Below are 16,769 nucleotides of genomic sequence, written 5' to 3' on the forward strand. Positions count from 1 at the left end.
ATTGATTCTTTGAGTCATATACTAAAATGTGTAACTGATACTAAATCATCTTATTAAAGATTGAGCTCAAATTAACTCCAAAGCTTTATAATGTGAGAAAAATCATAAATGGAATATTCTTTCTATTGAGGCATTAAGATTTCAAAATCTTATTTGACTCAAATTCTCCAAATTGATTTGAATTTGATAAAGGTGTTCTGCTTCTTTAGAAGTCAGATTTGGCAGCCCTCCTAAACCCAGAAGACTGGGGAGGAGGTCACACATTGTGACCAAATATATGTCACAAAAAGCCTTGCTCTGAAACCATGTATTTTATTTCTTGAGAATTGTCTCGGGATCCTATTGTCTCATTTTTATCATAAAATTCTTTAAAAGCTTAATTATCTGGTATCTGAGTCCACAACAGGTTAGATATAACAAATGAGAAAAGATTAAGGGGATGTTGGAAGTCACAGTGACAGCTGACAGGTTGATGTGAAAGGATGAAGTAAACATTTAAACGCACACACGAGTAACTGTCACCAGATAACACAATAACAGTCCAGCACAATGTTCATTATAGACATATAATCTGTTTTGAAAAGCAGGGAAGTGAATTGTAATAGTGAAAGCTGTCCCAAAGTGGATTAAATTGCTTCTAGACATGGCAAATTGGACCACATGGCAAATTGACACACTAGAATCCATCTATACTGGAATTTGACTTCACTGTTGTAGAATGGACATTTTCCTGTTCAGTTGAACAATGCAAACTCTAAGGTGTCTTTCTACTCTGAGATTCCATGCGAATAAATTTTGTATACACATGCAAATGTGTATGTATATAATTTATTTCCTTAAGTATTTCCCAATTATATGTTTAAAAAAGTGAACATTCTCTTTCAAAAGTTTTGAGTTCCAAATTTTTCTTTTTCCACTATTTCACAACTTGAGGATGTTAAAAAAAAATATGATATCCATTATACATGTGAAGTCATACAAAAAAACATTTCTATATTAGCTATATAGGAAAAGAAAACACACACACACACACACACACACAAAAGAAAAATATAGAAAGTAAACAAAGTTTGCACCAAAATTCATCAGTTCTCTTTGAAAGCAGACAGAATTTTTCATAATGCAGCCTTTGGAATTGTCTTGAAAGCCAACACTTTTTCCACAAATACTTCCTTTTAACTGATTTCCCTCCTGAAAATCCCACATTGGACAATTAGCTCTTCAACACCAACTCTTCCTTCCTTCCTTCCTTCCTTATTCCTCATTCCTGGGGAAAAAATAATCATGCAGTCACTCCCTGATGGCCCTCAAGATGAGGCAGAGCCCTGCTCATGAATTTTGTGATGCTCCACTGCATCTAAGGGAAAAAAAATGCAAACTTCCATGGGTTGCTATATTTGGTCAAACATTTCATTAATTCACCCCTAAAAAATTCTTTGTCTGCAGTTACCATGGCAGCACCAGACCAAATGATTTCTCACATTCCCTGCCCCTGGTTCTTGTCTAGAATCCATTTATTCTTATCTCTTCTCCAGTAACCTGACTTCCTTTGAGCCTCTTTTCATGTGCCATTTCCTTATAAGAAAAATTACTAGAATCCTTGAGTTGGTGGTAGTGCTCTCTTCCCACCTCAATTTGTCATGTGTCTATCTTTTGGGATATGCCACTAAAACATAAGCCCTTCAAGAGCATGAGTTGGTTTTGCTTTTGCTTTCTTCTTAGCACTCTTCCCATAGGAGATCTTAATAAATGATATGGGGATTTAATTGGACAGAATTAATCCAAGGCCATCATTATTTAGCAGTTTTTTCCTTCTTTCAAATTCCATCCTTTTATACTTCATTATCACTATGATCATCTCCATTTCATTACCTCTGGGCACCCTCCCATCTTCCCTTGTGATTGGAAGGCTATCGTACAGTCTTCCTCGCAACCCTTTAGAAATCAAATTTCATTTCTCAAACCTCAAGCCTCTGGTACACAGAGCAATTCCAACTATTGACGATTATCTGTTCAAGGACAAGGAGACGAGATAGAGTTGTGTGAGTAATAGCAAGTAGACTAGTTTGATGGGACCCTAAAGGGGGAGTCACAGATCAAATTCACAGAATGGTTAGAGGCAGGCTGTGGATCAATTAAGAAGCTACTATATTAGGTGATCAAAACCTAACTTGAGTGGTTGCCAGGAAGCGAAGAAAAATGAGATGGATATCCCTTGAGATGTGGTACAGTTTGGAAACAAAATGGAAAAGACTTGGCAATAGATTGGATGTGAGTATTGAAGAGAAAGGAATGTCTCCAAGATTGTGAATTCAAGGGACTGAATTGTGCTATACCTAACACTTCAGAGGAAGTTATTGCGTTTCATTATGACAGGAGTCCTTAACCTTTTGGGGGGTTAATTGGCCCCATTAGCTATATGGTAAAGTCTCTGACCTTTGGTCTTTCCCCTCAGTATTTTCCCATATGTGCATTTGTTTCACTTTTGTGCCTTCTCAGTGTGAAGTTTAGAGTTAAATAGTTCAAATATACACTGTCCCCTGCTCTCAAATTCCTCCTCCCATTGTCCTAACACTACTCGTGCCTTGCCAAAGATCCAGCCTGGATTACCTCACTACTCTTGCTTTCTCTTACACTGATGAGCTACTTCAATGTGTTTTATTGAATGGATGCTGGAGGAAATCTCACAACTATGTTGATAGGATCGACTACAAAGTTAGGTTATTTAAATCTCAGCATAGCCCTTAAGACAGATCATTCTCCCCCCCACCCCCAAATGATTCTCTATCTAAGTCGTCTCTTCTTTTCTCATATTTTCACCCTACTTCTTCCTCACACCCTCTGAATTGGGGATTTTTGGCTTAAACCTTGATGTGAAAGAGTTCATTCCTTTTAATCTCAAAAGCCACTGAAATCATTCCCCAGTTTTTATTTCTTTACTTCTATCTCCACTTCAACACACAGATCCATACTCAGGGTTATGCAACTTGTAACTGTTTGAAGTTGGATTAGAATTCAAGTCTTCCTGACTTCAAGCCAAGCATTCCCTATGTGGTCCTACTTGGCTGTTTCCCTTTGAGTGAGGTATCCAGAGGAAAAGAGGGAATGATATAGAGTTATCATGAGATAAAGAAATTTCAAAATTCTTTTCATGAAGTAGCTCACTTGTAGGTGATCCTGAGATCAAGGGTGTATTCTTCCTTTAATTTGTCAAAGTAGAATAAGGAATGGGGCATGAGAATTGAGACTTTTAGGAAATGGACATGGGAGAATTGTTGAAAACAGTGGATCTCTGTGTTGAAATCTAAAATGTGAGGACAGAGAGAAAGACAGTGAACTAGATATTGAATCCTTTGAGAGGATGGAGAGGATAGCTGGGTAGCTGGCTCCCAAATAGAAGACCTGAATTTGATGATAGAAAATTTTGAAAAGGTGGAGAGGTTGTGGGGAAATATCAGTGAAAGGAGAGTCTGGAAGTGACTGCTCCTTCTGAGCAGTTAATGGTCAGGAAGGCATGAGAGAAGGTGCAGCTAGAAAGGATAGCAAAGGCTAAATGTCTTAATAATGCAATTAGTTATTGGCTGGGTTTCATTTATTTAATTCATTAAAATGTGCTAATAGAACAGATGACTATATTAAAAATAAAAAGATAATTAGATGAAAAGTAAAATTTAGATAATGATTAACCATCTGATTTGGGCTCATCTCTCAAACAGGGATGTCATTGACTACTTTAAATGAGAAGTAACTTTTTCCTTTAAAGAAAAATTCTTAACAATAAAATATATCCCATAGTAAAAATAAGAATCAACATAAAATAGTCAGCCTTGGACCACCGTTGACCTCCTTGAGGGCAGAAAACTCATTTTTTTCCTTTGTATCTCCAGTGCCTGGTACATATCAAAGTTTATTGATTAATGGATTAATGTTGATTAATTAAAGTTGATCATTGTTTTAGTAGGAGATTTGGTAGCTAGTTATTGTCGGCTTAAAACTACCCCTAGCTGGCTAAGTATTAAGATTTAATCTCCTTCTATTCCGATTGGTACACCATGGATGTAAAAGATCACATCTGTATTTGCTCTATTTGCAACACAGAATAGATATTTCCTAAGGAGTTGTGAGAAAATGAATACAGAACACAGCAGGCTCTGTCTTTGAATATATTTCCTAGACAAGGAGCATTCTCTTATGGACTGTGCCTGTCGTTGGCTCAATCTCATGCATATGTCTTTTACTCTGAAAACCATCCTACAGAGCTGCCCACCATTGTCCCAAGGGAACTCAACCTTCTTCATTATACCTTCTTTCTTTGCCCTCTTGGTGTCTCGTAGTACCTAGCACTTAATGAATAGCACATAAGTATCTTTCTTTAAGCAAAGCAGTATTTTAGCCACAGAAGTCTGCCACAGGGGTTACTCCTTGAAAAAGTAAAAGAATAAATATATATAATTAGAAATGGTTGTGCCTAGGGAAGGGAAGAAAAAAGAAAAGGGAAAAATTTGTAAGGAAAAAATAGTTTTAATATTTTCAGGTGCCTATTCTGACCCCATTTTTAATCTTTGTTTTCTTTCTGCACCCTCAACCATTTCTATTTTTCTTTACTCCCTCCTCACCACCACAAAAGAGTTACAAAATAAATTGATTTCTGATTGTCACATCCTTGAATATAATTTAGTGTATAAAGAAGGAGCACAACCTGGTGATTTGACTTTTTGCAATACACAAGTTTTTTAAAGCCAAATGGCTGGAAGATGCTTCTAAGGAAATGCAATCAGCCACCAGGGTAATTTAGTGCTGAGGTCTTTAAACTGAGCAAATCTAATAAAGCTTCCATATTTCAGACTAAAAGATCTCTGGTGATAGTGGCAATTGCTGATCTTGGGTCATAGATATAATTAGAGACCTGTGAGGCCAGTTAGTCCAAACTCATAATTTCACAGATAAAAAAACAGAGACCAAGAGAACAGGTAATAAGTGACAGAGGCAAGACTGCAGCTGATTCAAGTTACCTGAGTTCAAACCCACACTGGCTCTCAGCCACAAGTCAGAAGGTGTTGAATGAATGCAGTATAGAAACAGATTAATCTTTCCTATAAATATAACTTTGCGGTTATGTGGTATGCTAAAAGTAGCTCATTTTGAGGGTAAGGATTATCTGTAATCCTCTAGGATTTCATAAAACTTATGGATCTGAAGGCTTCCAGGACTTGGGGAATTTTAAAATTTCCCCTTCATTGATGCCAAAGTTGGAGGTTGGTTGTTGATGTAGTGATGCTGATGTAGCAAAAAAAAAAAAAAAAAATGGTTTCATCATTACATCTGATGCTTGGTTGGGGAGATCCCTTGTTCTTCGCTCTTCCAGGTAATTATATCATTCTTCCACACTCCTTGCTACCTCACTACCTTCACAGCGGAAGCAATTCTTAGAGGGAGTACTAATGACTGAAGCCCCATGTTACTGTGGAGGACCAGAGAAATTTCTAACATAAATCTATCAACCTGAGAGTTAACCCATAAAATTATATTCCTTCCATATAGTTTGTTTAACATATTCTTTTGAACTTAAGCCCTTTTTGTCTAATTCTATAAACATGAATTTTTACTTATATAACGTGTCCTGAGAGAGGAAATTCCCTTTGTGATATACTTGGGGAAAAGGAAGAAAGAAAATGAACATTTATTAAGAGCCAAATATTTCATTTGATTTGAACCTAGAACATTGGGGGGGTCAAATGATTTATCCAGAGTCACACAATCCATATGTGTCAGAGGGGGTCTTGAATCTAGGTCTTCCTGGCTCTAAACTCAGCTCTGTATCCAAAATGAATGCACACACGTGTGTTTGCATATGCATATGCATATACTATATATATATATATATATACATATATATATATATCACTATGCTAAATACTAAGGCTACAAAGAGGCAAAAGATGGTCCCTGCCCCCCCCAAAGGCTTATGATCTAATGGATTGTACCAAACAAATATATCCTACCATATTGTGTATCTCACAATATAAATATTGTAAATATTTATAATATAGAAATATATATTATAATATATAAAATATAATAATATTTATAATAGATATTGTAAATATTGTTAGAAAGTTGAGAAAGGGTTGAGGAAAAAAATTAAATCCAACTTAAAGTATTTATTTTGGGATATTGAATCCCAAATTGAGTTAAGTGGAGGAAGTTGCACTTCTCATCTAAGATTCTAGTTTTTGGGATTTTATGTAATTTAATAGAAGAATTGAGGCTTTCAAGTAAAACTGGAATTTCAAGAGAACTTTGGAATCATTAGGTCAATTTACTCATCCCACTTTTAAAAATTAGATTTATTATCATACCATTATTGAATTAAAACTATATTTCTGTTATTCAATTCTTGTTACTTCAGCATCGCATTTTTATATTTTTTAAATGTTTAAAAACATTTTCATAGTTTAAAACATTGAAAATTCTCTGTGACTCCCTCTCAAAAGAAAAGCAGATGTCAAACAGGGGCCTTTAACCTTCTTTTGCATCTTAGATCCTTTGACAATCTAATGAAGTCTATGAATCCTTTTCCATAATAATGGTTTAAATGCATAACACTATTGAAACAAAGTTATCAAAATATTAAGAAAATAATGGACTACATATTAAGAACCCCTGGTTTAGAAAAAAATCTCTCAGTCTCATCAAGCTTCATCTCTTCTTCCCAAAGACAACAATGATCTTTATCCTTCATTCTCGAAGAAGACCATAACATCAGGGGATGTGATGCTGTGACAAATACATGTCTTGTATTCAGGTGAGGGGCAGACGTGATAAGTCACCAACCTCATTTTCTCCTCTGGTCAGACCCATCTGGATCCAATGACCAGATATGACTGAGGATGGCTGGAGATAGCCCTGGATGCAAGACAATCAAGGTTAAATGATTTAACCAAGGTCACATAGCTAGTAAGTGTCAAAAGTGTCTGAGGCTGGATTTGAACTCTGGTCCTCCTGACTCCAAGGCCAGTGCTCTATCCACTGCACCAAAGATAACAATAACAGGAAAAGGAATGATTCTTGAGATTCATGGAAGGTTCTCCTAGTATGAAAAACCTTGGATCTATATTCTATTTCTACAAACTGGATGGACTTCCCTACCACTAGAATTTTAGTAGAAGGTGAGGTACCAAACTTAATCCCCATCTCTAGCAGTTCAAAAGGACCTGGCTAATGAAACTATAGACTTTTAGCTTTTCTAATTCCATTGTTTATTCTATAGAAGTAGCACAGAACACTGTCCTTCCTCCCTTAGCTGGTAGTATGAGTAAACCAAGTGATATCAGAACTATTGCCTCTGTCTCCACCCTAAAGGATAGCCTCTCTTCCATTCCTACCTTCTCCTCCTTCCCCACAAGCAACCTCAGGAGAGAAACCTAATGAACCAGAGGTAGAAACAGTTCTGAATTCTGTGCACACCCATAACATCACAATTAACTGTTCTAAGGAAAGATTATTCCTTTTAGATATTTGCATTTTCCTCTAGTAAGGGTGGTGTCCTCATAGGCTTAATCACCTAACATGTAGGTACATAAATTATAATCAGGGATGCTTTAGTCATCTTTATTGGCTATAAAATGTCTCTATTTATAGATACTAAAATGAAAATAAAATAATAATAATAATAAAAAATAAAAATAGAATAATAGAATAACAAAGATAGATGGGTTCACTGATTTTTTTAAACCAGCAATTGTATGAGGTTGAAAAAGCTCAGCAGAAAAATGCAGCAAAGAGTGATTGCATCCCTAACATTCTGAAGTTGTAGAAGAAACTGTCTATAGAAAATTGAGTTCTCTTTAACACTTATTTTTGTTTAAAGAACTGTTGTATTTTTTAACTGTTCATTTAATTGACCATTTATTATCAGGAAAGAATCATAAAGGATATGATTTTAGTCCTTTGGCAGTATGATGAGTATCCTAATACTCATCATAGTTACCAAACTTATGATCCTTTTTATCGTTGGGCTTACATTTAGATCAGACTAGAAAAAAATGATATTTTAGTAATATTTCAATATCTCTATTACCAGCAGTGCTTTGAGAAGGGGAAAGAATTGGGGTATTTATCATTATTACTAAAGAAGTTTTAATATTACCAGAAATCTTTCCCCCTAAACAAAGTATTTGTAAGGGCATGAATTGAACATGTTAGGCATTTTGGAACCTGAGCTAACATAACTTTTTTCCCTAAGTATTCATCTTTTCATTCAGTTTTTAACAGCACAGTAGAGACATCAACCTTGACTTCCCCCCCCCCTTCCTTTTCCTACAGACAAAACCTGTTGCGTTTGCAGTGCGGACCAATGTCAGCTACAGCGCAGCCCATGAGGATGACGTCCCGGTACCAGGCATGGCCATCTCGTTCGAAGCAAAAGATTTTCTGCATGTTAAGGAAGTAAGGGAAATTTCTTGGTTTGAATTTTCTTTTTAGATTTTCTTCCTGGTATACAAAAGCAGACCAGATATACCGGTGTTTCAGTGACTGTGTCTTCTGGGTTAGGTGATTGCTCCTATTTTTGTATCTAGCTTGTTTTGATTTTATGGACTCTAAAAAATCCTCCTCAAAATCCTCCTCAGGTCATGCCTATAGTTGTAATCATTCAAATAGTGCTTTAATTATCATATATGCCTTGCTTGAATGGATCTCATCACTCTCCAGACACCAAATCCACCTTCTCTGAACTTGGCTGATAGTGTGTTTCCATCACTGCATTCCAATGTCAGAAGGATTATAAATTCCAGATTAAAGACATTAGGAATTAATAAGCCATGGGTAATAGGGTATGATTCCCTCTTTTAAAAAAAAAACCCTCGGGGTGGCTAGGTGGCGCAGTGGATAGAGCACCAGCCCTGGAGTCAGGAGTACCTGAGTTCAAATCCGACCTCAGACACTTAATAATTACTTAGTCATGTGGCCTTGGGCAAGCCACTTAACCCTATTGCCTTGCAAAAAAACCTAAAAAAGAAACAACCCTGAAAGTTTCCACCGATAGGTTGGGTAAAGTTTTGAAATATGAAATTTAGTAAACATAGCAGCTCTTTTTGTAGTGGCAAAGAATTAGAAATTGAGGGGATACCCATCAATTGTGGAATGACTGAACAGATTATGGTGTGTGTTTGTGTGTGTGTGTGTGTGTGTGTGTGTGTGTGTGAGAGAGAGAGAGAGAGAGAGAGAGAGAGAGAGAGAGAGAGAGGGAGAGAGTTGGAACACTATTGTTCTATTAGAAATCAGGAGGGATGGGATTTCAGACAAGCCTGGAAAAATTTCCATGAATTGATGCTGAGTGAGATGAACAGAACCAGAAGAACATTATAACACACTAACAACAATATGGAGTGATGATCAACCCTGGTGAACTTGTTCATTTCAGCAGTGCAATAATCAAAAACAATTTTAAGGGACTTCTGATGGAAAATACCATTAGTGTCCAGAGAAGGAACTGTGGAGTTTAAAAGAAGACCATGTATGATATCATTTTATTCTCTCTAATGTTTTCTTTCTTCCTTTTGGATCTGATTCTTCTCTCACAGCACCTTCAGTATCAATCTTTGCTTATCATGGATGCAAATGTAAAGCCTATTTCAAATCGCCTTCTGTTGGGTGGGGGGAGAGAAAAATTATAAAACTCAAAGCCATGCAAAAAAAATTGGTAAAAACTAACATTCCATATAACTGGAAAAACAAATAAAATATTTATCTTAAAAAGAAATATGAAATTTAGGGAAATTTACTCCTAATTAAAATTTTCCTTTGACAGTTATTATTATTTGTTAAAATATATATTCAGGACAGCTAGGTGGCTCAGTGGATAGAGCACCAGCCCAGGAGTCAGGAGTACCTGAGTTCAAATATGACCTCAGACACTTAAAAATTACCTGTGTGATCTTGGGCAAGTCACTTAACCTGCCTTGCAAAAAAACATATGTGTGTATGTATGTACGTATGTATAACATAGAACAGAGGCAGATAAAGAACTGATAGAACCAGGAAGACCTGGGCTCACATTGCAATGACACATACAGACTATATATCACTGGGCAAGTGCTCCAAGCAGCTTTCTAAGACCATATGCTGTGAATAAGTTTCAAAAAGGAATTCCTCTCCTTTCATTTCTCTAATCATTAAAAATCATAGACCTAGTTCCCATCCTAATCTAAATTGAACATTATATTGTGTTCTGAGATTGGGTTTCTTTATAGTTTTCTATGCAGACTTTCTGAACCTAAAGGAAATTACCATTTGAGCATATTTTTGGAGGAACTTCCATCTCATAAATATGTCACATGCATAATATATATGGATATAATCTGGACAGGAAGTCACTAGTGGATGAAACTGTGAAGGTTTCTAATGAAAAGAGTGGTGGGGGGGACTTTAGGGGTCATCATTTCATTAACTTGTAGAAAGAGATGTGAATTATAGGTTAGAAGGGAAAGATTGAGAGAATGCTCAAGAAGAGGGTGATGATTTGAATTGAATCTGATTTTAAAAGCAGGAGTTCAAGGGATTTAATCACAGAGAAGCTCCCCTAGATGATTAAAGCTCAGAGAGAAGGATCTATTTTTCCACCATGGAAAGACAGAGGGGAGGAACAAAACGGATACTGTTATTTAGAGAAGTTTGAAAGGGGGATCATGAGAACTGTCCCTCTAAGTATTTTAGAGATTTTAGGAATAGTAGAGAATTTTTCTGAGTATTTAGGAAAAATAAGCAAAAAATACAATAATCCCTCACAATCTACACATGGTATTTTAGGAGATAGAATGAACAGTAAAATCTTGCTTAATCAGTGTACGTAGAATCATGCATGTTAAGCGGAAAAATGGAGCCTGGAAATTCTCTAATCTAAAGGTGCTTACTCTTTTTTGTCATGGACCCTCTTGGCAGTCTAGTAAAGTATATGATCTTCCCATCTCAGATGCCTATATTTAAAGTTTAAAGAAAGGTTACAATTTAATTAAAGGTTTACAAAAAAAACAAAGAAGCAATTTTTCTCCCCATTCAAGTTGAAAAATCCCCTGAAATCTTGCCATATACCTATTAAAAACCCATAGACCCCAAGTTGAAGACCTTAGTTAGCTCTTATCTAACCCTCTAATTTACAGATGTGAAAATAAATTCTCCCAGACTTTTGTAAGAACATACATTTGGCTAGTGGTAGAGCTAGAACCAAAACTCACATATATTGATTCTTGGGCTGTTTCCCTGTCCACTTCATGCCTCTATAACATGCATTTTCCTGAACAGTAATGATTTTTAAATATTTTGCCTCATCCCCCCCACAAACCAAATATGCTAATCACCACCGAGCAATGCTTTGTCAGAACATGGTCAGAACATATCAGAGCATTGAATTTTAGTCTGGGAAAAAATACAGACATCATATCTAACCAATTCATCACAAAATATTTTTGTGCAAAAGGGAAATAGTTCACAACAAAAAAATATCATTAATTCACCTCCTAGTAAACTGCATTGTGCTAATCACTGAAGAAAATACAAAGATAATACATGAACTTTGACCTCATGTGTTTATACTTCACATAGAATCTTTAATTTGTCTCCAAAGCTATTCCAAATCTGCTTATGAACCCTGAAAATTACTATGGTGTTGAGGAAAGCACCCTTGAGTGGGAGGTGTCCTGACTGAGTTCTAGCTATATCAAATGGCCTTATTGGAAAGTCCAACTCCCAATTTCACTTTCCTCTTCTTGTAAAATAAAGGGATTGATCTAGAGAGATAATTCTGAAGACCCTAATGAAAAAAAATTTTTCCTGCTGAAATTTATAGGCACATAGAATTACAGAGCAGAACATCATAGATTTAGAGCTGGAAGGGACCTTAATGCTTGTCCTTCATTTTTGAAGCAGACCATGACATCAGGGAAATGATACCATGACAAGCACGTGAATTAGATTTGATGGGGGGTGGTGCTAAATCACCAACCTCACTTTCTCCTGCACAGTCATATGGATCCAGTGACCAGATATGAATCTGGACAACTGGAGATGGTCCTGGATGTGAGGCAGTCAGAAGAGATCATCAGCTCCACCTCTTTCATTTTACAAATGAGGAAACCAAGGCACAAAGAGGTTAAATGACATTCCTCTGGCCAACACATCACAGTCTTTGAGGCAGGGTTTCTCTGATTTCAGGGTCAGTCCCCTTTCAAGTTGTAACCACATGTAAACCACAAAGGATCATTTGACTGGGTGATAGCCAATCAAGCATGCTGTTCATTTCCATTTTATTAAAGAAATTGTGCCCTCTCAAAGCATTTGTAGGCAGTATTAGTAGCGGAAGTAGACTATCCCTAGACAAAAAGAGAGCAGTAAAAAATCAATCCCTTGATAAGATGGTCAGAAATAAGTATTTAAAACTTTGAATGTTGAACATAAGAATCTGAGCACATGCTCTACTTTTTATATTTTAAACTTATTAAAATGTTTGAAGTAATAACTTTTTATAAGCTAAAAAGCATGGATTAATTAGCAAGTTTAATTATTAATTTAATTTAATTAATTAGTTAATTCATTAAAAGCAAGTTTAATTAATAAAAATCAATATTTTTGCATGCTAACTTTGTAATACATTTTTGTATTATTTCTATCTTCAGAAATTTAACAATGACTGGTGGATAGGGCGGTTGGTAAAAGAAGGCTGTGAAATAGGATTCATCCCAAGTCCGGTCAAACTAGAAAACATGAGGCTACAGCACGAGCAGAGGGCAAAGCAAGGAAAATTCTACTCCAGGTACAAAAAGAAAAAAAAAACATTGTGTGAAAATGATTTGTTGGTTTGATAGTACTGACTTAAATCAGTCTCTAGTTATTTGCTATATTATAAATGTTGTATGAAATAGTCAATAGTCAGTTAAGAAGCTTTTCTTAAGTATCTGCCATGTGCCAGACACTCTTCTAAGCCCTGAGGATACAAAGAAAATCAAAAGACAGCCCTTGCCTTCCTGTAGCTCCCATTCTAATGGGAAGAGATGATGCATAAAAAGAAGTTAAAAAGGCAAGAGGGAAGGGTACCCAGCATGAGGTTAAGATGAAGACCTGTAACTATAACCAGGAAATGATAAGATGTCTGCACGGGGTCCCTTCTTTAAATTGAAGAGCTGGGGAGGAGATGTCCAATGTCTACTTTGACCCTTTCCACTCAGAGGGAGGGAGAGGTGCTAGAGCCAGGGAACTATGAAGGATGTAGGAATTTCAGAATTGATGCAACCTTGCAGGAAGATGAATTACTGTAGACAATAATGTAGTCAGTAGATCATTCTATGGAGAGTGAAACAACCTCATATTTTTATTGTAATCTAAGTTCTTTCTAATAAGACATCTACTCACTGCATCTGCTTTTGTCAGCCAACTTGGGAAAAAATCATATTCAAGAACAAAAGGTGCATCCATAAAATCTAGAAATTCAGAGTTTGCATTTATGAGTAGCATCCCCTGACTCTAAATTCTGACAACCTCCATTTTCAGGAAACCCAATCAAAGCAAACCAGAAAACAGCAACTATACCCTATGTAAAGAAAACGAGAAAAAAAAATACATGATTAAGAAATAAAATGCAAAGAGTTATCTTTCTTTCATTTTTTACCTCAGAAATGCAGTTTTTAGTTGCAGATGTGAAATATTTAGTGGAAAGTCAGACTTCAAGTAAGCTGAAATGCTGTAATTGATTTCCTAAATAATTCCTTAGTCATGTTTCCCTAACCAATTCCCTAGGACTGTTATCCTAACCTATCCCCTAATTGAATCCTTGCGAACTAAAGTATTGGTTCTAGGTTCATATCCTTGTTCTTATGGTCATAGATTTGCAACAATGAACAAACTCTTGGATTCTCAATATCCTATGTGGTAAAATAAGGATAAATGATACATAGATGTTAAGATAAGCCAACAGGAATTTATTTTTATGCTCTTACTGTGTTTCTTGTCTTGCTTGCTTGTCAAATGGGGGAGGGGGAAACACAATGTACAAACAACTATGTACAAACAAGATACATAAGGAATGATTTGGAGATAAATGAAGAGGGAAGGCACTAGCATTACCAAGAAAGGTTTCTTGTAGAAAGTGAGACATTATTGGGGGATTTGAAGCAAGGAGACTTCAAATAAGGAGGGAAGCCACAGCCATTGAAAATGCAAGAAGTCAGGGGATGTGCAAGAAGCAACACTGGAGGTCAGTATCATTGGATCACAGAATTTATAGAGGAGAGTAAAGATTTTGAAAAATGAAAAGTAGGTTTAGAAAGAACCAAGTTGTGAAGAGTTTTAAAAGCTAAACAGGAGATTTGATATTTAATCCTATACATGATGAAAAGTCATTGGTACAATAAAATGAGCAGTATATTTGAAGTCAAAGTATATAAATACCATAGTTTTAAGCCCTTCCTTCCTGTGTAACCTTGTAAGATTCCTCATCTTTAAATTGAGGGATTGAATTAGATGATATCCAAAGTCCCTTCCAGGGCCCTATATGGGGATCTCTGATGCCTTTAAGTACTTCTTAAGAGCAAGCTAGGGGGAGAAGTGGATAGAGGACCAACCCTGGAGTCAGGGGGACCTGAGCTCAAATCTGTCCTCACTTATCATTTACTAGCTTAGCTGTGTGATCCTGGGCAAGTCCTTAACCCTGTCTGCCTCATATCCAGGGCTGTCTGTAGTCATCTTGATCCATATGTGAACACTGGCCCCAGATGGTTCTGGAGGAGAAAGTGAGGATGGTGGCTTAGCTCACTCAAACCCAGTCCATGTGCCTCTCATGGTATCATCTCCCTGATGTCTTGCTCTTCTTCCAGAATAGAGGACAAACAACAGGAGCTTTCAAGTTTCTTATATGCTAATCTATTCACCTAACTTTAGCTTAGCTCTAAACTAGTATAAACAAGCCTGGCTTGCTTTCCTCTTTTGTAAGACTTAGCCCCTTCTACATGACTCTCAACAGTGATACCTGGAAAGCTCTTCTACATGGAGCACATCTACTATACTTAGCTTTTATATAAAGTATGTGAAAGTATATTTGCTTGGGAAGTTCACCTGTTGGATTCCTTATGTCTCAATTTGTGTTTAACTAATAAATATAGTCAAAAGTAAGTGATGAGCTAATTTAATTAAATAAAGCCACTATTAGAAGAGGTACCAAAAATCATAACCTGACAAAAGGTATCAGAATTGGGGTACATTTCAAAGGGTGGACATTTGTTCAAGATTAGAAGAGAAGAGTCTGGCATCAAAGTGGATTAAATTGTTGGAAGGTTTATCAAAGCTTTCTATTTTTCTCATTTTTATTGATATTTTAAATCAAAGAGAATGTGAAACAAATGCACTTTCTAGATCTGAAACTAGACTATCTGCTGTGTGTGTGAGAGAGAAAGAAAAGAAGGGAAAATGGGAGGGGGGTGGAGTTTGGCTTTTTCATGGCTTTATTCCTGTTAATGATTTGTCCTTGCATCACTTAGAGAAATTGCTGCCACAAATATAATTTTTAATAACTTGCTATATTTTATGTTGTGCTTCAGGTCCTTGTTTAATGCCTTTAAGTATCCCTTAGGAACTAGGAACCTTCTAGAGATTTAGGGCTTCCTAATAGTCCCCTTAATAAAGAAATACATTTTTAAAAAGTTATTATACAATAACTCAGTTCACTAAGATTTCTTTACTACAGGTTTTCTTTTTATCTGTAAATTTAGGAATAAGTTAATATTTTCTTTTAAGAGGTGGAACTGATAAGCATAGCTTTTACCTCATGCCTTTTTTCTTACTTCTGCTTAAAACTGTGGTACTAAGTACCAGAAATCCTTTTACCAAGTCTCTTGTACTTACTTAAGATTTGGGGATTAAATCATCCTTTTGCCAAAATTCTTAATTCAAGAAATGACTATTTAGAGGTTTTAAAAAAAAAGAAATTCTCAGTTCTTCTTGATACTCATTTTCCTCAAAATCTTTCCGCAGGCCATAATGAGTACCCTGTTATACTTCAAAGTCTAAGGGATGCTGTAGAAATGATAGGTAGTTAAAAAATAATGTTATGTCAGTAAATATTTAACTTGTTTCTATGCTGACTTTCTACCTACAAAAGCTATGCTGTGATTTCCAACAACTCTGAAAAAAAAACTTATTTTGTGCCTCTCTGTACAGTCCTTGGGCTAATAAAGACTATCTCACTATCTTGTATCTGATCAGAAACTTCCCCATATCACATACCCTTATCCTGTACATTATTCCAAAGATGTCATTCTTCAGAAATAGACTCGAATCATTTGGTCCACTGAGGCACACAAAGAATGTTAAGATGATAATGTTGCCCAAGTAAAGAGCAAACTATCCTTAACTATCTCTGAAGTAATTCCCTAAGCCACCCTTGCACAGACAGAATCTCCCTAAATCCTCCCCAATCCCTCACGGCTGACCCCCTTTGCTCAACTTTTCCTTTAAAAGTTCTGCTTCTCATTCCACAAATTGATAGTTCCTGGAACTCAGCCCACTTGCAGAAATGTAAATAAACTTAACTGTGTACATAATTCTGGGTCATTGAGTCATGAATTCTTTCAACCCTGCTCAAACCCGAAATGGCATCAAAGGTATTATGAATTGTACAATCATCAAATTGCCTTTGATCAGAATCTTGGATATTTCCTTAACCTAGGATTGTCTAAATACAGGATTTAGAGCTAGAAAAGGACCTTAGAGACATTCATTCCAAA

At 36.1% G+C, this 16,769-nt stretch overlaps 1 protein-coding gene across 5 annotated transcripts in view; it reads left to right on the forward strand.

Annotated features, from left to right (window-relative positions):
• Positions 1–16,769, forward strand: part of CACNB2 (calcium voltage-gated channel auxiliary subunit beta 2) — a 416,652-nt gene that overhangs the window by 351,438 nt on the left and 48,445 nt on the right. For all 5 annotated transcript variants that reach the window (XM_074192945.1, XM_074192944.1, XM_074192947.1 and 2 more), the window contains 2 exons: positions 8,326–8,448; positions 12,672–12,808. In XM_074192945.1, the coding sequence (XP_074049046.1) occupies positions 8,326–8,448; positions 12,672–12,808 (260 nt within the window). The remainder of the gene's footprint in view (positions 1–8,325; positions 8,449–12,671; positions 12,809–16,769) is intronic.

Source organism: Macrotis lagotis, chromosome 7 (assembly GCF_037893015.1).
Source record: "Macrotis lagotis isolate mMagLag1 chromosome 7, bilby.v1.9.chrom.fasta, whole genome shotgun sequence".
Taxonomy (NCBI): Eukaryota; Metazoa; Chordata; class Mammalia; order Peramelemorphia; family Peramelidae; genus Macrotis; species Macrotis lagotis.